Source organism: Gossypium hirsutum, chromosome D10 (assembly GCF_007990345.1).
Source record: "Gossypium hirsutum isolate 1008001.06 chromosome D10, Gossypium_hirsutum_v2.1, whole genome shotgun sequence".
Lineage (NCBI taxonomy): Eukaryota > Viridiplantae > Streptophyta > Magnoliopsida > Malvales > Malvaceae > Gossypium > Gossypium hirsutum.
The window spans coordinates 66,181,079-66,199,810 of NC_053446.1; the positions used below are offsets into that span (position 1 = coordinate 66,181,079).

Genomic DNA, 18,732 nt, shown 5'->3' on the forward strand with positions numbered 1-18,732 from the left:
TAGAATTAGATTAGTGGTCGAACCAATCAGACTATCAATTTTCGATTTAATTGGTTCAATTAATCTTACCACAAATTCAATTAAATTGTAATAAAATAATAAAAATATATTATAATATTATTTAAATATATGAAATGTTATTTCAGACAAATCAATATTAATAATCAAGTCGATCTTCTTTCAATAAATCCTAATTTTAGGTGTCAGCTTTATATTATGAATACTATATATATATTGCTTTCAGTTTGTCTTTTTGTCATTTATTTCAAAATTAAAAGCTCTTTATGGCACTTTTCCTTCGTATTATTTTATTTTTTACTCAACTGGAAGTTAGCAAATTTAGATAAACAATGAAAAATAATTTACTTTCTTCATATATGCCAACTTTCCCATTTAAGACTATTTTCAGAAATATGATAAAAATAGTCACTCTATGGTATATATGGTACAAAATTTCATTGCAATAGTGTGTTAAATAAAGTATTGTTTAACCTGTAATTGCATTTCTTAATGTGTCAAAATCTTCATTGTAATAGTGTATCAAAATGGTCACTAATGTTATCGATTTATAATATTTCGGTTATTGAGCTGTTTATTGGAACCCACCCATTGTTTGAAAAGTCAAAAAGGGTGGGCACCGAAAGTAGAAAGTAAAATTGGTTGGCAAGTTGGGTTAAAAGTTGGCATGGGATAATTGCAATTTTGGTCCCTAATTGTATAGGGACATTGCAAGTTGATCCTTGAACCTCAACTATAAATAGGCCTAACCATTTCTTACTTTCTTCATCCCACACTTGCCATTCTCTACTTAAGGCAATTGTTCTCTCTCCCTATTTGTAAACTTTCACTTGTATTTTTGGAGTGAAATATATTTGGTAGTGCCCGAGGACGTAGGCAAAATTTGCTGAACCTCGTTAAAATTCTAGTGTTCTTTATTTTTGTTCTGCATATTTTGCAAGTGTCATTGTAGTGATTTATTGTGCTATTAAATTACGATAGAGGGATATTCTGGCTAGGAAAGATCTGGTATGTAAGCGATCCTCGTGATCCACCTCTCTTTCCTGGGAATTGAACTTAGTGTGATTTTTCAGTACAATAATTTTACTCTTTCACACGCTTCCGCGCAACAATTGGTACCAGAGCCAGGTTCGTACTTGGAGAATACGACCTTTTACGGTACTATTCACGTATACGACACTATTCACATATACAGTACTATTCACATATACGGCACTATTCACGTATACGGTACTGTTCACGTATACAATAGTTGGGATTGAGGAGAAAAATGGCAGCAGCATCGTCATCAGCAAGGACTACTGTGACAAATGCAAAATTTGAAGTAGAGAAATTTGACGGTACCAATAATTTTGGTATGTGGCAGTGTGAGATCCTGGATGTCTTATGTTAGCAAGAGCTGGATATAGCCCTTGAAGAAAAACCTGACAAGATGGATGACAAGGAGTGGGCCAAGATCAATAGACAGGCGTGTGGTGCAATCCGCCTATGTTTGGCCAAAGAGCAGAAGTACTCCGTCATGAGGGAGACATCAGCGAAGAAGCTGTGGGATACATTGGAAGAAAAGTTTCTAACGAAAAGTCTTGAAAATAGGCTTTATATGAAAAAGAAACTTTTTCGGTTCACGTATGCACCCGGTATGTCGATGAATGACCATGTGAACTCATTCAATAAAATTTTAGCAGACTTGCTAAATTTAGATGAGAAATTTGAAGATGAAGACAAGGCATTATTGTTGTTGAATTCCCTTCCTGATGAATATGATCATCTTACCACCACATTGCTTCATGGGAAAGATTCAATCACATTTGATGCAGTCTGTAGTGCGTTGTATAGATCTGAGACTCGAAAGAAAGATAAAAGAGATCACAGAGATACAACTGCAGAAGTATTAACAGTAAGAGGTCGTTCACACAGCAGCAAACCTGGTAGAAGGGGTAAGTCCAAAGGGAGACCCGCCAAAGATGAATGTGCCTTTTGTCGTGAGAAAGGGCATTGGAAAAAGAATTGTCCTAAGTTACAAAAGGGCAAGTCTATTTCTAATGCATGTGTAGCGGAGCATGATGAGGAGTCAGACTTTAGCTTGGTTGGCATGGCAATGGCATGTCAAACGGATGAGTGGATATTGGATTCGGGATGTACTTACCATATGTGTCCTAATAAGGACTGGTTTTCTAGTCTTGAAGAACTAGAAGGTGGAGTTGTTTTTATGGGCAATGATAGTGCCTGTAAGACAATGGGTGTAGGTACAATCAAATTGAAGAACCATGACGGCTCAATCCAAGTTCTGACAGATGTTCGCTATGTACCCAGCTTGAAGAAAAATCTCATCTCATTAGGGGCCCTAGAATCTAAAGGGCTCACAATCACTTTGAGAGATGGATTACTAAAGGTAGTAGCTGGGGTATTGACGGTGATGAAAGGCACTAGAAGAAATAACTTGTACTATTTAAATGGAAGTACAGTTATTGGATCAACATCAACAGCTTCTGCGAAAGATGCAGATTCAGAGGCTACCAGGTTATGGCATAGGCGATTGGGACATGCTGGTGAAAAAGCTTTGCAGACTTTGGCGAAGCAAGGCTTGTTGAAAGGTGCAAATTCTTGCAAATTGGAATTCTGTGAACATTGTGTTCTGGGCAAGCAGACGAGGGTAAAATTTGGTTCAGCAATTCACAATACGAAAGGAATTCTGGACTATGTTCACAGTGATGTGTGGGGACCTACCAAAGTGGCTTCTTTGGGAGGTATGCACTATTTTGTCACTTTTCTTGATGATTATTCAAGAAAAGTATGGGTGTATCTAATGAAAAGAAAAAATGAAGTTTTGGATGCATTTCTGAAGTGGAAGAAGATGGTGGAGACTCAGACAGGTCGAAAGGTCAAACGACTTCGATCAGATAATGGTACTGAGTACAAAAATGATCCATTTCTACAAGTATGTCAAGATGAGGGCATTGTGCGACACTTCACTGTTCGAGATACACCACAGCAGAATGGGGTGGCAGAACGCATGAATCGGACTATACTGGAGAAAGTTCGATGTATGTTGTCCAATGCTGGATTGGGCAAGGAATTTTGGGCTGAGGCAGTTACATATGCGTGCCATCTAATTAACCGATTGCCATCAGCTGCAATAAATGGAAAAACTCCTATGGAGATGTGGACTGGTAAACCTGCTACTGATTATGATTCTTTACATGCTTTTTGTTCCACTGCATATTATCATGTAAAAGAATCTAAGTTAGACCCAAGAGCAAAGAAAGCATTATTCATGGGTATAACTGGTGGTGTAAAAGGATACCGTCTCTGGTGTCCTGATACAAGGAAGATTGTTTTCAGTAGAGATGTAACTTTTGATGAATCAACCATGATGAAGAACGAGGATTCACAAAAGGATGACAAAACCAGTAGTACTTTGCAGCAGGTGGAGTTTGAAAAGGTTAATGATGATCCAGCTAATATTGAAAGAACAAATGATGAAGAAGTTTCGACCCAAGAACTTCTACAGCAACAAGATTCAATTGCATATAGGAGGCCAAGAAGAGAGATTCGTAAGCCTGCTCGCTTTGACGATATGGTGGCCTATGCACTTCCAATTGCAGATGATGATGTTCCTTCCACTTACACAGAAGCAATAAGTAACTCTGATGGTGTAAAGTGGAAGCAAGCTATGAATGAAGAAATGCAGTCTCTTCATAAAAATAGGACTTGGGAGTTGGTGAGACTGCCCAAGGGAAAGAAGGCAATTGGATGCAAATGGGTATATGCAAAGAAGGAAGGATTTCCTGGTAAAAATGAAATTCGATACAAGGCTAGATTGGTAGCAAAGGGTTACGCTCAGAAAGAAGGAATAGACTACAATGAAGTGTTTTCTCCAGTTGTGAAGCATTCGTCTATTCGGATTTTGCTAGCCTTGGTTGCGCAATATGATCTTGAACTAGTTCAGCTTGATGTGAAGACCGCGTTTTTACACGATGATTTGGAAGAGGAAATCTATATGACTCAGCCAGATGGATTCAAGGTTGCTGGAAAAGAAAATTGGGTTTGCAAACTGACAAAGTCGCTTTATGGATTGAAGCAATCTCCGAGGCAGTGGTACAAGCGATTTGATCAGTTCATGAAAGGGCAAAGGTACACAAGAAGTAAATTTGATCATTGCGTGTATTTTCAGAAGCTACAAGAAGGAACTTTCATATACTTGCTCTTATATGTTGATGATATGCTAATAGCATCTAAGAGCAAAGTTGAGATTGAAAGATTGAAGACTCAACTCAATCTCGAGTTTGAGATGAAAGATCTAGGAGAAGCTAAAAAGATTCTCGGCATGGAAATATGTAGAGATAGAGCTCATGGCAGAGTTAGCTTGTCTCAGAAGCAGTATTTGAAGAAAGTACTACAGCAGTTTGGCATGAACGAGCAGACCAAACCTGTAAGTACCCCGTTGGCTTCTCATTTCAAGCTTTCTGCACAACTATCTCCTTCGACGAATACGGAACGAGAATACATGTTGCAAGTTCCGTATTCTAATGCAGTGGGTAGCTTGATGTATGCAATGGTGTGTACAAGACCCGACATTTCACAGGCAGTTAGTATAGTGAGCAGGTATATGCATAATCTTGGAAAAGGACATTGGCAAGCTGTGAAATGGATTCTACGGTATATTCAGAAGACCGTGGATGTTGGATTACTGTTCAAGCAGGATAATACACTTGGTAAAGGTGTTATTGGGTACGTTAATTCTGACTATGCCGGTGATTTGGACAAGCGAAGATCAACCACCGGTTATGTATTTACACTTGCTGGAGGACCAATAAGTTGGAAGTCTACACTACAGTCTACAGTTGCATTGTCAACCATAGAAGCCGAATACATGGCTGTAACAGAGGCTGTAAAGGAGGCTATTTGGTTACAAGGTATGGCTAAAACCTTGGGGTTGGTTCAGGAGCATATTAACGTGTATTGTGATAGTCAAAGTGCTATTCATTTAGCAAAGAATCAAGTCTATCATGCACGTACAAAACATATCGACGTACGATTCCATTTTGTGCGGGAAATTATTGAAGAGGGGAAAATTTGTCTTCAGAAGATCAAGACTGCAGATAATCCCGCAGATATGATGACCAAGGTGGTAACAACAACCAAGTTCGAACATTGTTTGAACTTGATCAATATCCTGCAAGTTTAACAGTTGAAGAAGGCACTATCAAGTATTGTTGTCAAAGGTAGAAAGAATTGTGTGAAGATAAGATTATCCTAATCAAATCTTCAAGGTGGAGATTATTGGATACCTACAATCTTTGACTTTTCAAAGATGAATAGTGGCAGAAAGTTGGCACCGAAAGGCACCGAAAGTAGAAAGTAAGATTAGTTGGCATGGGATAATTGCAATTTTGGTCCCTAATTGTATAGGGACATTGCAAGTTGATCCTTAAACCTCAACTATAAATAGGCCTAACCATTTCTTACTTTCTTCATCCCACACTTGCCATTCTCTACTTAAGGCAATTGTTCTCTCTCTCTATTTGTAAACTTTCACTTGTATTTTTGGAGTGAAATATATTTGGTAGTGCCCGAGGACGTAGGCAAAATTTGCTGAACCTCGTTAAAATTCTAGTGTTCTTTATTTTTGTTCTGCATATTTTTCAAGTGTCATTGTAGTGATTTATTGTGCTATTAAATTACGATAGAGGGATATTCTGGCTAGGAAAGATCTGGTATGTAAGCGATCCTCGTGATCCACCTCTCTTTCCTAGGAATTGAACTTAGTGTGATTTTTCAGTACAATAATTTTACTCTTTCACACGCTTCCGCGCAACACTTTCGGTAAGCCATGTATAGGATCAAAATTAAAAATTGACTATTTTTATATAATTAAAAAGCAGAGGGCTTGAAACTGAAAATAATTAACTATTATTGATAAGAATTAGGGTGATTCTGTCACTTTCATTAAAACATGTGACAGATTTGCAAAGTTATCATCCCTAAAAAAACAATTATACACCACCTCAAAAAAAATTTACATGAACATTGCGATGATTTATACAGTTAAAATTCTTCAATTAAATTTATTAGCCTGCCATTCTAAAATTTTTAAAAGAAGTACTTACTCGACAATCATGCCATAAAAATAGTATTATAATGGACTTAAATTTAACAAAAAAAATTTAGCGATATTAACAATTCTTTAAATTTACGTCAGGATTTTCATTAAAATAAAATATTTAGACTAACTAATGACATTATAAACGATGAAGCACCAATTTATAAAAAAAATTCAAGTATAAAAGTCAAATTTAAAATTTTAACATAGTATAGTAACCAAAATTGAGATTTAACTATTTTTATATAATTAAAAAGTAGAGGGTTGAAGCTGAAAATTAACCATTATTAAGTTTCCTGTCACTCTCAATAAACCATGTGACAAATTTGTAAAGTTATCATCCCTACCAAACAATTATATACCACCTTAAAAAATGATTTATATTAGGATTGAAAAGACAATAAAATAGAACCTCATGATCTCATGGTTAAAAGTGTTTAATATTTTAAATATAATTTGAGTTCGTATTTATTATTTAGATTTTACTTTATTATAATTTACTAAAAAAATATATCTATTTATTTACAAAAGTTGCTATTTATTTACAAGCACCCAAATATTAGATGAAAAGGATTTAAATGAATCCCAAAGCTTTAATGCACAAAAGAAAACGTATGCCATATAAAAATGGGATTATAGTAAGTTAATGCCTAAGAAACTGATTCATGCATGGTAAATTTTATATTATTTATATATATACAAACCTTTTATTTAATGCCTAAAAAGCATTTTGTTTTTTCATCAAGTTAAGAATTGACTTGGTTTTTTACGAAATCGACTCAAAGAAATTAAAAAAAAATATAAAATTAACTTAGAAATAAAATTTTATATGAGAATGACTCATTTTTTTACAGTGTTATGGTTCTACTAAAGCACATTGCATTTGGTTTAAATCTTGATTAAGAGTATGATAATTAATAATTAGTGGAGAAAATGAATTAATTTATTTTTATAAATACCAACCACGACTACATCAACTGTTATTCCTTCACATGAAATAGTGTAGAATAACAATTTAACAAAAATGGATTTACATTCATATATATGAACTTACCTACCATAATGCTAATGCAAATTCATGCATCAAAGTCTCAAAATTATAATGTGGCATTGGTTGACAGGTATTTTTATGCATAAAAATATATTCATTTTTGTTAAATTGTGATTCTTCCTGTACTTGTATGTGATTCACAGCAGCAGGCTGATTCTTTTGTTTGCTGAGGAAATCCAATTATTAAAGGTGCTTGAAGTCAAATATTAATCTAAATGTTGCAATAATTAATGCAAAAAGGGAGACTATGGGTGATTGTTGCCGGTCATACCATGATAGAAAGGGATAAAATAGGGGGGCAACCAACAAAACCAAGATTTAATCCATTTATCAAATCCAAATAGTGGAACCTAGCTATCTCGACCATCAAAATATATCCAATTTTGTTAAATTGTGATTCTGCCTACACTTCTATGTGATTCACACCTGCTGACAAAAAGATTAGCTTAGTAATATTTTTTTATTATTCGTTGAGTAAATTAAAATTATTGACGGTGTTCGAGGTGAAATATTAACTTAAATGTTGCAATAAGTAATGTAAAGGGGAGAATGAGTGATTGCATATCATACCATAGATAGAAAGGGACAAAAAAAGTGGACAACCAACAATGTTAAGACTTCCATTTATCAAATCTTTGCTATTTTAGCTCAACCATCAAGATGTAACGTAGTAGTTTATCAAACACTGTTGACGCGTGTAAGGGATTTAACTGGAAGCTTTGAGAGAATTTCCATCACCAAAGCTTTCGCAATTCAAATCTTGGCCTCTGCATCTTTCTCTTTTCATTTTCTTTGATTTTATTTGTAATTCAGTAACAGGAATAAATAAGCAAGCAAATGGGAGTTGGTAGGTGTCAGCTATGGTACAAGCCTTAACCGTGAAGCAAATAAGCATTAAAGGTAAGCATTTAATAGGCAAATTTGACTAAGAGGAATAAATAAGCAAGCAAAATGTGAGTTGGTAGGTGTCATCAATGGTGCAAACCGTAAACATAGTGAAGCAAAGAAGCATAAAAGGTAAGCATTTGATGATCCATTATAATTACATGTCATTTAGGACACTTTCCTTGTTTGCATGTGTATCCATGTGAATAAGGATTAAGATAAAATATAATATTTTTCTTTTGAATTTAGTCCCCAATTGTTTAAGAATTAAGATAAAATAGTTTAAATTTAAAGGAACAATATGCTCCACATTTATGCATTCTCTGAATATTTAGAATTTAATTCGCAATTTTTTTAAAAAATTTAGTCTCTCTATTTTTTAAATTTAAAAATTCAATACTGTTAAAATTTTTCTAGAATTTTTAAAAAAAATACTAACTCCATAATCATTATAAACATTATAAGCATTGAAGCACAAAAAAATCTCAAATTTTAACATAGTAGAGCAAATTTCTTTATCAAAGTCTCAAAATTATAATGTAGAATTGGTTAGCTGGTATGCATAAAAATATATCCATTTTTGTTAAATTGTGATTCTCCCTAGAGATGATCATGGGTTGGGCGGCCCGGTCCGGCTCGGCTCGACGGCCCGCTCGAAATATGGGAGGATTCGAGTAAAAATATAGGCTCGAAATATGGGTTTAGGCAAAAAATGAGGCCCGTTTAGAAAACGGGCCGGGCCTCGACAAAACTTTTTTGGCCCGGCCCGGCCTGAATATAATAAATATATATATTTTTATTTTTAAAGTTTTTTAAAATATTTTTTTATTTTTAAAATACAATTTTAGTGTTTATTAAAAAATGGGCTGGGCCGGGCTCGGGCTTAAGATTTTTTCCCGAACCAGCCTGAACAAAATTTTAGGCCCATATTTCGAGCCGGGCTAGGCCCGGGCCTAGGATGCGGGCCGAAATTTTTTCTGAGCCCGGCTCGGCCTATGATCACCTCTAATTCTCCCTACACTTGTATGTGATTCAAACTAACAGGCAGGTTATTTCGTTTACTTAGTAAATTAAGTATTAAAAATGTTCAAAGTCAAATATTAACTTAAATGGTGCAATAATCAATGCAAAAGGGAAACTATGAGTGATTGCATATCACACCATAGATAGAAAGGGATAAAACAGTGGGACAACCAATAAAGCTAAGACTTCATCCATTTATTATGGAACACCGAACATAAATGATAAATCGAATATAAAGAAAATAAAAAAATTAAAATCTTTTGATATCTAAAAGTTTATGGGAAATGTAAAGTGAAATAAATACAAATATAGAAAAAAATATTTAATTACACGCAAGTTATGGAATTCCTTACTAAATATGATTTGTAAATTGGGGGTTAAGATACACGCTCCATTACTTTTATCTATTAATATAAGATCCACGTAGTATCCGTCTATTAAATATGAAAATTAAATTTGTTTATAGTGTATGATGCACGAGTTTTGTTTTATATATAATTTAAAGTATATTATATTTAGTTTTTAAAAAATTGTTTCAAAAATTCTAATGTTTCATAGATATCGTGATTGAAAAAGTAAAGAAATTTATGTTTTAGAATTAGATTAGTGGTCGAACCAATCAGACTATCAATTTTCGATTTAATTGGTTCAATTAATCTTACCACAAATTCAATTAAATTGTAATAAAATAATAAAAATATATTATAATATTATTTAAATATATGAAATGTTATTTCAGACAAATCAATATTAATAATCAAGTCGATCTTCTTTCAATAAATCCTAATTTTAGGTGTCAGCTTTATATTATGAATACTATATATATATTGCTTTCAGTTTGTCTTTTTGTCATTTATTTCAAAATTAAAAGCTCTTTATGGCACTTTTCCTTCGTATTATTTTATTTTTTACTCAACTGGAAGTTAGCAAATTTAGATAAACAATGAAAAATAATTTACTTTCTTCATATATGCCAACTTTCCCATTTAAGACTATTTTCAGAAATATGATAAAAATAGTCACTCTATGGTATATATGGTACAAAATTTCATTGCAATAGTGTGTTAAATAAAGTATTGTTTAACCTGTAATTGCATTTCTTAATGTGTCAAAATCTTCATTGTAATAGTGTATCAAAATGGTCACTAATGTTATCGATTTATAATATTTCGGTTATTGAGCTGTTTATTGGAACCCACCCATTGTTTGAAAAGTCAAAAAGGGTGGGCACCGAAAGTAGAAAGTAAAATTGGTTGGCAAGTTGGGTTAAAAGTTGGCATGGGATAATTGCAATTTTGGTCCCTAATTGTATAGGGACATTGCAAGTTGATCCTTGAACCTCAACTATAAATAGGCCTAACCATTTCTTACTTTCTTCATCCCACACTTGCCATTCTCTACTTAAGGCAATTGTTCTCTCTCCCTATTTGTAAACTTTCACTTGTATTTTTGGAGTGAAATATATTTGGTAGTGCCCGAGGACGTAGGCAAAATTTGCTGAACCTCGTTAAAATTCTAGTGTTCTTTATTTTTGTTCTGCATATTTTGCAAGTGTCATTGTAGTGATTTATTGTGCTATTAAATTACGATAGAGGGATATTCTGGCTAGGAAAGATCTGGTATGTAAGCGATCCTCGTGATCCACCTCTCTTTCCTGGGAATTGAACTTAGTGTGATTTTTCAGTACAATAATTTTACTCTTTCACACGCTTCCGCGCAACAATTGGTACCAGAGCCAGGTTCGTACTTGGAGAATACGACCTTTTACGGTACTATTCACGTATACGACACTATTCACATATACAGTACTATTCACATATACGGCACTATTCACGTATACGGTACTGTTCACGTATACAATAGTTGGGATTGAGGAGAAAAATGGCAGCAGCATCGTCATCAGCAAGGACTACTGTGACAAATGCAAAATTTGAAGTAGAGAAATTTGACGGTACCAATAATTTTGGTATGTGGCAGTGTGAGATCCTGGATGTCTTATGTTAGCAAGAGCTGGATATAGCCCTTGAAGAAAAACCTGACAAGATGGATGACAAGGAGTGGGCCAAGATCAATAGACAGGCGTGTGGTGCAATCCGCCTATGTTTGGCCAAAGAGCAGAAGTACTCCGTCATGAGGGAGACATCAGCGAAGAAGCTGTGGGATACATTGGAAGAAAAGTTTCTAACGAAAAGTCTTGAAAATAGGCTTTATATGAAAAAGAAACTTTTTCGGTTCACGTATGCACCCGGTATGTCGATGAATGACCATGTGAACTCATTCAATAAAATTTTAGCAGACTTGCTAAATTTAGATGAGAAATTTGAAGATGAAGACAAGGCATTATTGTTGTTGAATTCCCTTCCTGATGAATATGATCATCTTACCACCACATTGCTTCATGGGAAAGATTCAATCACATTTGATGCAGTCTGTAGTGCGTTGTATAGATCTGAGACTCGAAAGAAAGATAAAAGAGATCACAGAGATACAACTGCAGAAGTATTAACAGTAAGAGGTCGTTCACACAGCAGCAAACCTGGTAGAAGGGGTAAGTCCAAAGGGAGACCCGCCAAAGATGAATGTGCCTTTTGTCGTGAGAAAGGGCATTGGAAAAAGAATTGTCCTAAGTTACAAAAGGGCAAGTCTATTTCTAATGCATGTGTAGCGGAGCATGATGAGGAGTCAGACTTTAGCTTGGTTGGCATGGCAATGGCATGTCAAACGGATGAGTGGATATTGGATTCGGGATGTACTTACCATATGTGTCCTAATAAGGACTGGTTTTCTAGTCTTGAAGAACTAGAAGGTGGAGTTGTTTTTATGGGCAATGATAGTGCCTGTAAGACAATGGGTGTAGGTACAATCAAATTGAAGAACCATGACGGCTCAATCCAAGTTCTGACAGATGTTCGCTATGTACCCAGCTTGAAGAAAAATCTCATCTCATTAGGGGCCCTAGAATCTAAAGGGCTCACAATCACTTTGAGAGATGGATTACTAAAGGTAGTAGCTGGGGTATTGACGGTGATGAAAGGCACTAGAAGAAATAACTTGTACTATTTAAATGGAAGTACAGTTATTGGATCAACATCAACAGCTTCTGCGAAAGATGCAGATTCAGAGGCTACCAGGTTATGGCATAGGCGATTGGGACATGCTGGTGAAAAAGCTTTGCAGACTTTGGCGAAGCAAGGCTTGTTGAAAGGTGCAAATTCTTGCAAATTGGAATTCTGTGAACATTGTGTTCTGGGCAAGCAGACGAGGGTAAAATTTGGTTCAGCAATTCACAATACGAAAGGAATTCTGGACTATGTTCACAGTGATGTGTGGGGACCTACCAAAGTGGCTTCTTTGGGAGGTATGCACTATTTTGTCACTTTTCTTGATGATTATTCAAGAAAAGTATGGGTGTATCTAATGAAAAGAAAAAATGAAGTTTTGGATGCATTTCTGAAGTGGAAGAAGATGGTGGAGACTCAGACAGGTCGAAAGGTCAAACGACTTCGATCAGATAATGGTACTGAGTACAAAAATGATCCATTTCTACAAGTATGTCAAGATGAGGGCATTGTGCGACACTTCACTGTTCGAGATACACCACAGCAGAATGGGGTGGCAGAACGCATGAATCGGACTATACTGGAGAAAGTTCGATGTATGTTGTCCAATGCTGGATTGGGCAAGGAATTTTGGGCTGAGGCAGTTACATATGCGTGCCATCTAATTAACCGATTGCCATCAGCTGCAATAAATGGAAAAACTCCTATGGAGATGTGGACTGGTAAACCTGCTACTGATTATGATTCTTTACATGTTTTTGGTCCCACTGCATATTATCATGTAAAAGAATCTAAGTTAGACCCAAGAGCAAAGAAAGCATTATTCATGGGTATAACTGGTGGTGTAAAAGGATACCGTCTCTGGTGTCCTGATACAAGGAAGATTGTTTTCAGTAGAGATGTAACTTTTGATGAATCAACCATGATGAAGAACGAAGATTCACAAAAGGATGACAAAACCAGTAGTACTTTGCAGCAGGTGGAGTTTGAAAAGGTTAATGATGATCCAGCTAATATTGAAAGAACAAATGATGAAGAAGTTTCGACCCAAGAACTTCTACAGCAACAAGATTCAATTGCATATAGGAGGCCAAGAAGAGAGATTCGTAAGCCTGCTCGCTTTGATGATATGGTGGCCTATGCACTTCCAATTGCAGATGATGATGTTCCTTCCACTTACACAGAAGCAATAAGTAACTCTGATGGTGTAAAGTGGAAGCAAGCTATGAATGAAGAAATGCAGTCTCTTCATAAAAATAGGACTTGGGAGTTGGTGAGACTGCCCAAGGGAAAGAAGGCAATTGGATGCAAATGGGTATATGCAAAGAAGGAAGGATTTCCTGGTAAAAATGAAATTCGATACAAGGCTAGATTGGTAGCAAAGGGTTACGCTCAGAAAGAAGGAATAGACTACAATGAAGTGTTTTCTCCAGTTGTGAAGCATTCGTCTATTCGAATTTTGCTAGCCTTGGTTGCGCAATACGATCTTGAACTAGTTCAGCTTGATGTGAAGACAGCATTTTTACACAGTGATTTGGAAGAGGAAATCTATATGACTCAGCCTGATGGATTCAATGTTGCTGATAAAGAAAATTGGGTTTGCAAACTGACAAAGTCGCTTTATGGATTGAAACAATCTCCGAGGCAGTGGTACAAGCGATTTGATCAGTTCATGAAAGGGCAAAGGTACACAAGAAGTAAATTTGATCATTGCGTATATTTTCAGAAGCTACAAGAAGGAACTTTCATATACTTGCTCTTATATGTTGATGATATGCTGATAGCATCTAAGAGCAAAGTTGAGATTGAGAGATTGAAGACTCAACTCAATCTCGAGTTTGAGATGAAAGATCTAGGTGAAGCTAAGAAGATTCTTGGCATGGAAATATGTAGAGATAGAGCTCATGGCAGAGTTAGCTTGTCTCAGAAGCAGTATTTGAAGAAAGTACTACAGCAGTTTGGCATGAACGAGCAGACCAAACCTGTAAGTACCCCGTTGGCTTCTCATTTCAAGCTTTCTGCACAACTATCTCCTTCGACGAATACGGAACGAGAATACATGTTGCAAGTTCCGTATTCTAATGCAGTGGGTAGCTTGATGTATGCAATGGTGTGTACAAGACCCGACATTTCACAGGCAGTTAGTATAGTGAGCAGGTATATGCATAATCCTGGAAAAGGACATTGGCAAGCTGTGAAATGGATTCTACGGTATATTCAGAAGACCGTGGATGTTGGATTACTGTTCAAGCAGGATAATACACTTGGTAAAGGTGTTATTGGGTACGTTGATTCTGACTATGCCGGTGATTTGGACAAGCGAAGATCAACCACCGGTTATGTGTTTACACTTGCTGGAGGACCAATAAGTTGGAAGTCTACACTACAGTCTACAGTTGCATTGTCAACCACAGAAGCCGAGTACATGGCTGTAACAGAGGCTGTAAAGGAGGCTATTTGGTTACAAGGTATGGCTAAAACCTTGGGGTTGGTTCAGGAGCATATTAACGTGTATTGTGATAGTCAAAGTGCTATTCATTTAGCAAAGAATCAAGTCTATCATGCACGTACAAAACATATCGACGTACGATTCCATTTTGTGCGGGAAATTATTGAAGAGGGGAAAATTTGTCTTCAGAAGATCAAGACTGCAAATAATCCCGCAGACATGATGACCAAGGTGGTAACAGCAACCAAGTTCGAACATTGTTTGAACTTGATTAATATCCTGCAAGTTTAACAGTTGAAGAAGGCACTATCAAGTATTGTTGTCAAAGGCAGAAAGAATTGTGTGAAGATAAGATTATCCTAATCAAATCTTCAAGGTGGAGATTATTGGAACCCACCCATTGTTTGAAAAGTCAAAAAGGGTGGGCACCGAAAGTAGAAAGTAAAATTGGTTGGCAAGTTGGGTTAAAAGTTGGCATGGGATAATTGCAATTTTGGTCCCTAATTGTATAGGGACATTGCAAGTTGATCCTTGAACCTTAACTATAAATAGGCCTAACCATTTCTTACTTTCTTCATCCCACACTTGCCATTCTCTACTTAAGGCAATTGTTCTCTCTCCCTATTTGTAAACTTTCACTTGTATTTTTGGAGTGAAATATATTTGGTAGTGCCCGAGGACGTAGGCAAAATTTGCTGAACCTCGTTAAAATTCTAGTGTTCTTTATTTTTGTTCTGCATATTTTGCAAGTGTCATTGTAGTGATTTATTGTGCTATTAAATTACGATAGAGGGATATTCTGGCTAGGAAAGATCTGGTATGTAAGCGATCCTCGTGATCCACCTCTCTTTCCTGGGAATTGAACTTAGTGTGATTTTTCAGTACAATAATTTTACTCTTTAACACGCTTCCGCGCAACACTGTTAATTGTGACATTTAATCATCATTTTAGACGAAAAAAAAATTAGGTTAAATTTCACATCTAGCCTCTATACATTTTCTTTATGAATTAAAGTAGAATTAAGCTCAGATATCACATTGATAAACAAAACTTGACGTACCAAATTTGACTTTTTGAAAGAAGACATACCGCATCAGAACAAACCCTAAAGTACAGGAGCTAATTCTGAATTATCCCATGGCAATATTTTAATTTATTTACGAAAAAACATTATCTTACTATCTTATGATTTGGGGAAAGGAGTATTTGAGAAAGAAGATAAAGACTGAGAATTGGCATAGGGATTGAGAGGAGAAGTGGTAAGTTTTTGAGGAGGTTAAGGTTGCCTAACAATGTCAAAGCTGATCAAATCAAGGCTACAATGGAGAATGGTACATGTGCTTTCTGTTGTTGTGCTTGTTAGGCAAAAAAAGCTTGTCAAAGAAAAGAGGGTAAAATGTGATGATTTGGAGGTGTTTAGAAAAGATTCTTTCACGTGGGTGTAATTTAGAGTTCTAATGAAGTTGTTGACGTCTAAAGATTAAACTATAACTCTAAGTATTAGAAGTGAAAAAACACAACAGATAATACTTATTTATATTTTCGTCAGAGATAGTAAGAAAATTTGTGTTGCAAGTAATAAAATAAAGAAAATTTAGATAAAGACTTTTAAATTTGCCTTTAGGATACAAGAAGTAATACTCAATGGCAAAAAAAAAAAAAAAAATAAAGTAGCAAAAATAACATTTTAAGCATTCTATGTTTTTTCATCGGAAGTGTCACTTAGTATATAACCTATACTTGTTTATCTTATTGTCAAAATTCTATTTTTTTAATATTAAAAATTTAAATTTTAAAATAAATTGAATAAATTTTAAACTTTTTTATCCATAGATAATATCAACTAATTTGTTACTATAATATTAAAATTAATTAATTTAATATCCTTTTAAAGTTTAAAAATTTATTTTATATTCCCAAATTATCATTAACAAAATAAACTCAAATAATTCATATTTAAAAATTGTCTATGAAACTATTATATAACTCAAATCTTCCGTACTAAGCTAAAAGTAAGAAAAAAATATTTGCAATTAATTAAATTATTTTCTTGTTCTTTGTTTAGAATGGAAGATAAATTAGTTAATTTAATTAATGGCAGAATATTTTTCTTTACTTTTAGCTTAATATAAAAGATTTAAGAATTTCATAAACAAATATTAGTTTTGGATAGACAAATTATTGTGTTCAGGGCTTTTAATCATTTTTTATTCATTTTTTGGGGATTTGGGCCAATAGGCTAGTAGGTTCATTGTTCACTTCTTTCTCATTTGGACCAAGAATTTCGGCCTTAAAATATAAAAATTCGGTTTAAACCATCTCTCTCGATTGATATGCGACAAATTACCAGTCCAACTAGTTAAATTTAAATAGCTATATATCGAGAGTTTAACTTATATTAAGATGAAACTTAAAAGTGTATTTAATGAAAATAAATTTTTAAAAAAAATGTATTCAATAAAAATATGAGAATTCATATTTTTAAAATATTTCTAATTAATATTATACACTTTCTAACACTAATCATTCCTCTTTAATAATATTTTAACTCTAATTAATGTTGATTAATTAAATAATTTAATGTTAAACTAAATTTATAATTTTAGAGAAATGGTAACATTTAAGATTATAGGGTCAAGGATTTTAGAATTTTATAAAATAGATTAATTTTAAAGTAAAAAATAGTAATAGGGTTGAGTAATTTTATTTGAGTGTTTAAAAAGTGATTTTCTAAGATTGTGTTAAGTTAAATATATATATATTACCTATCCGAAAACCAGAACCCCATCAGCCCACAAAGATGGTGTAGGGTAAAATCGAAAAAAGTCAATGTAGGCAAATGATAGACTCGGTTTTTATAAGCTAATGCTTAAACTGTGGATCAGTTTCATATATATGGTTGTTTGAGAAAGATGTAATACACAGAAAAAAGGTGTAATTGATGACTTAATGGTCTGGTAACTCGAAAACGATGTTCTTAAATGGTAGGTATAGCAGCGGACATGACTTTTTCTCTAGTTCCATGTCCATTGTAATATGTGGAATTTATCTACTTGTTTGGGTATAAATTGTTGAGAAGTGTCTTCCTTTGAGTTCAAGTTGTAGACAAGTATAGCTGAATATTGCATTCAAGAAATGGAAACTCAAGTGAAGTACATGTGGGTTGTGATGTTTGTTGTGAGTATGAGCATTGCCGGGCTCAACGGAGTGGAAGCAACTCATGATTACTATGGTCCCTGTGGGAAACATGACATCGAGAAGGAAGCTCAGAAGCTGTCTCCATGTACATACGCTGCAAAATACTGGAGAGCTCCGGTTTCTGAGCGTTGCTGTGCTATAATAGAGAAAAAGCTCAGCAATCCAGGCTGCCTCTGCGCTATTCTGCAAACTCGTACCGCATACGATGCGGGGGTGAGGCCAGAAGTTGCAGTGACCATTCCAAAACGATGCAACATTGCAGTTCGTCCTGTTGGTCACAAGTGCGGAGGTAAGTACAATTTTGCATGCTGCAGTTTTCATTACCTTGACTTTTGACATATAATGCTTTAATTGATAGTGTTGGTTTCATTCTGATGAAGCTATTGTTTGTTTATTTGCTGCAGGTTTCCCATTTGTTTAAGATTTACTCCCCATGGTTCATCTTGCTGCACTACACTGCATAGTATTAGCAATATAAGTATGCTGGATTTTGTGGAAGTTGCTAGTCGATATGGTCGATTAGCTTCATTGCGAAATCCTAAATAAAATTGTAATTGTATGTTTGAATAATAAGTGAAAGTGTAGTTGTTTCTTTGAATAATAATAAATAAACTGTTACTTATCTTTGCAAATAATTTGCTTGTTGTTTATTAATCTCTACTATATAGATTTTTTTTTTGAAATTTACTACTTGATAGGTAATTTAAAAAAGAGAAATTGCAACACATAAATATATAAAAAAAAATTTGGGCAAGAAATCTTCTTGAGTTTTAAGTAGGTGGAATGAAAGAAATGTTTCTTAAATGGGAATGAGATTAGCTATCAAGCTGGTTTAAAAGGTAGAGTTATGTTCACATTTGAACTATATGAATTTCATATCTAATAATGGTTTTGAGAATCCTTTTTAACACCTGGAATACGATTTTTTTTTTAAAACGTTGTTGA

At 34.7% G+C, this 18,732-nt stretch overlaps 1 protein-coding gene across 1 annotated transcript; it reads left to right on the plus strand.

Moving 5' to 3' along the window:
- The first annotated feature begins 17,699 nt into the window (after positions 1-17,699).
- LOC107935314 (uncharacterized) lies at positions 17,700-18,399 on the plus strand. The gene is made up of 2 exons (XM_016867886.2): positions 17,700-18,076; positions 18,192-18,399. Exons 1-2 carry the CDS (start codon positions 17,725-17,727, stop codon positions 18,206-18,208), a joined length of 369 nt encoding a protein of 122 aa, XP_016723375.1. The 5' UTR covers positions 17,700-17,724; the 3' UTR covers positions 18,209-18,399.
- Positions 18,400-18,732: the final 333 nt, after the last annotated feature.

What these genes read in the sequence shown, in the direction of transcription:
- LOC107935314 (XM_016867886.2), top strand. Translation starts at nt 17,725, where the DNA reads ATGGAAACTCAAGTGAAGTACATGTGGGTTGTGATGTTTGTTGTGAGT.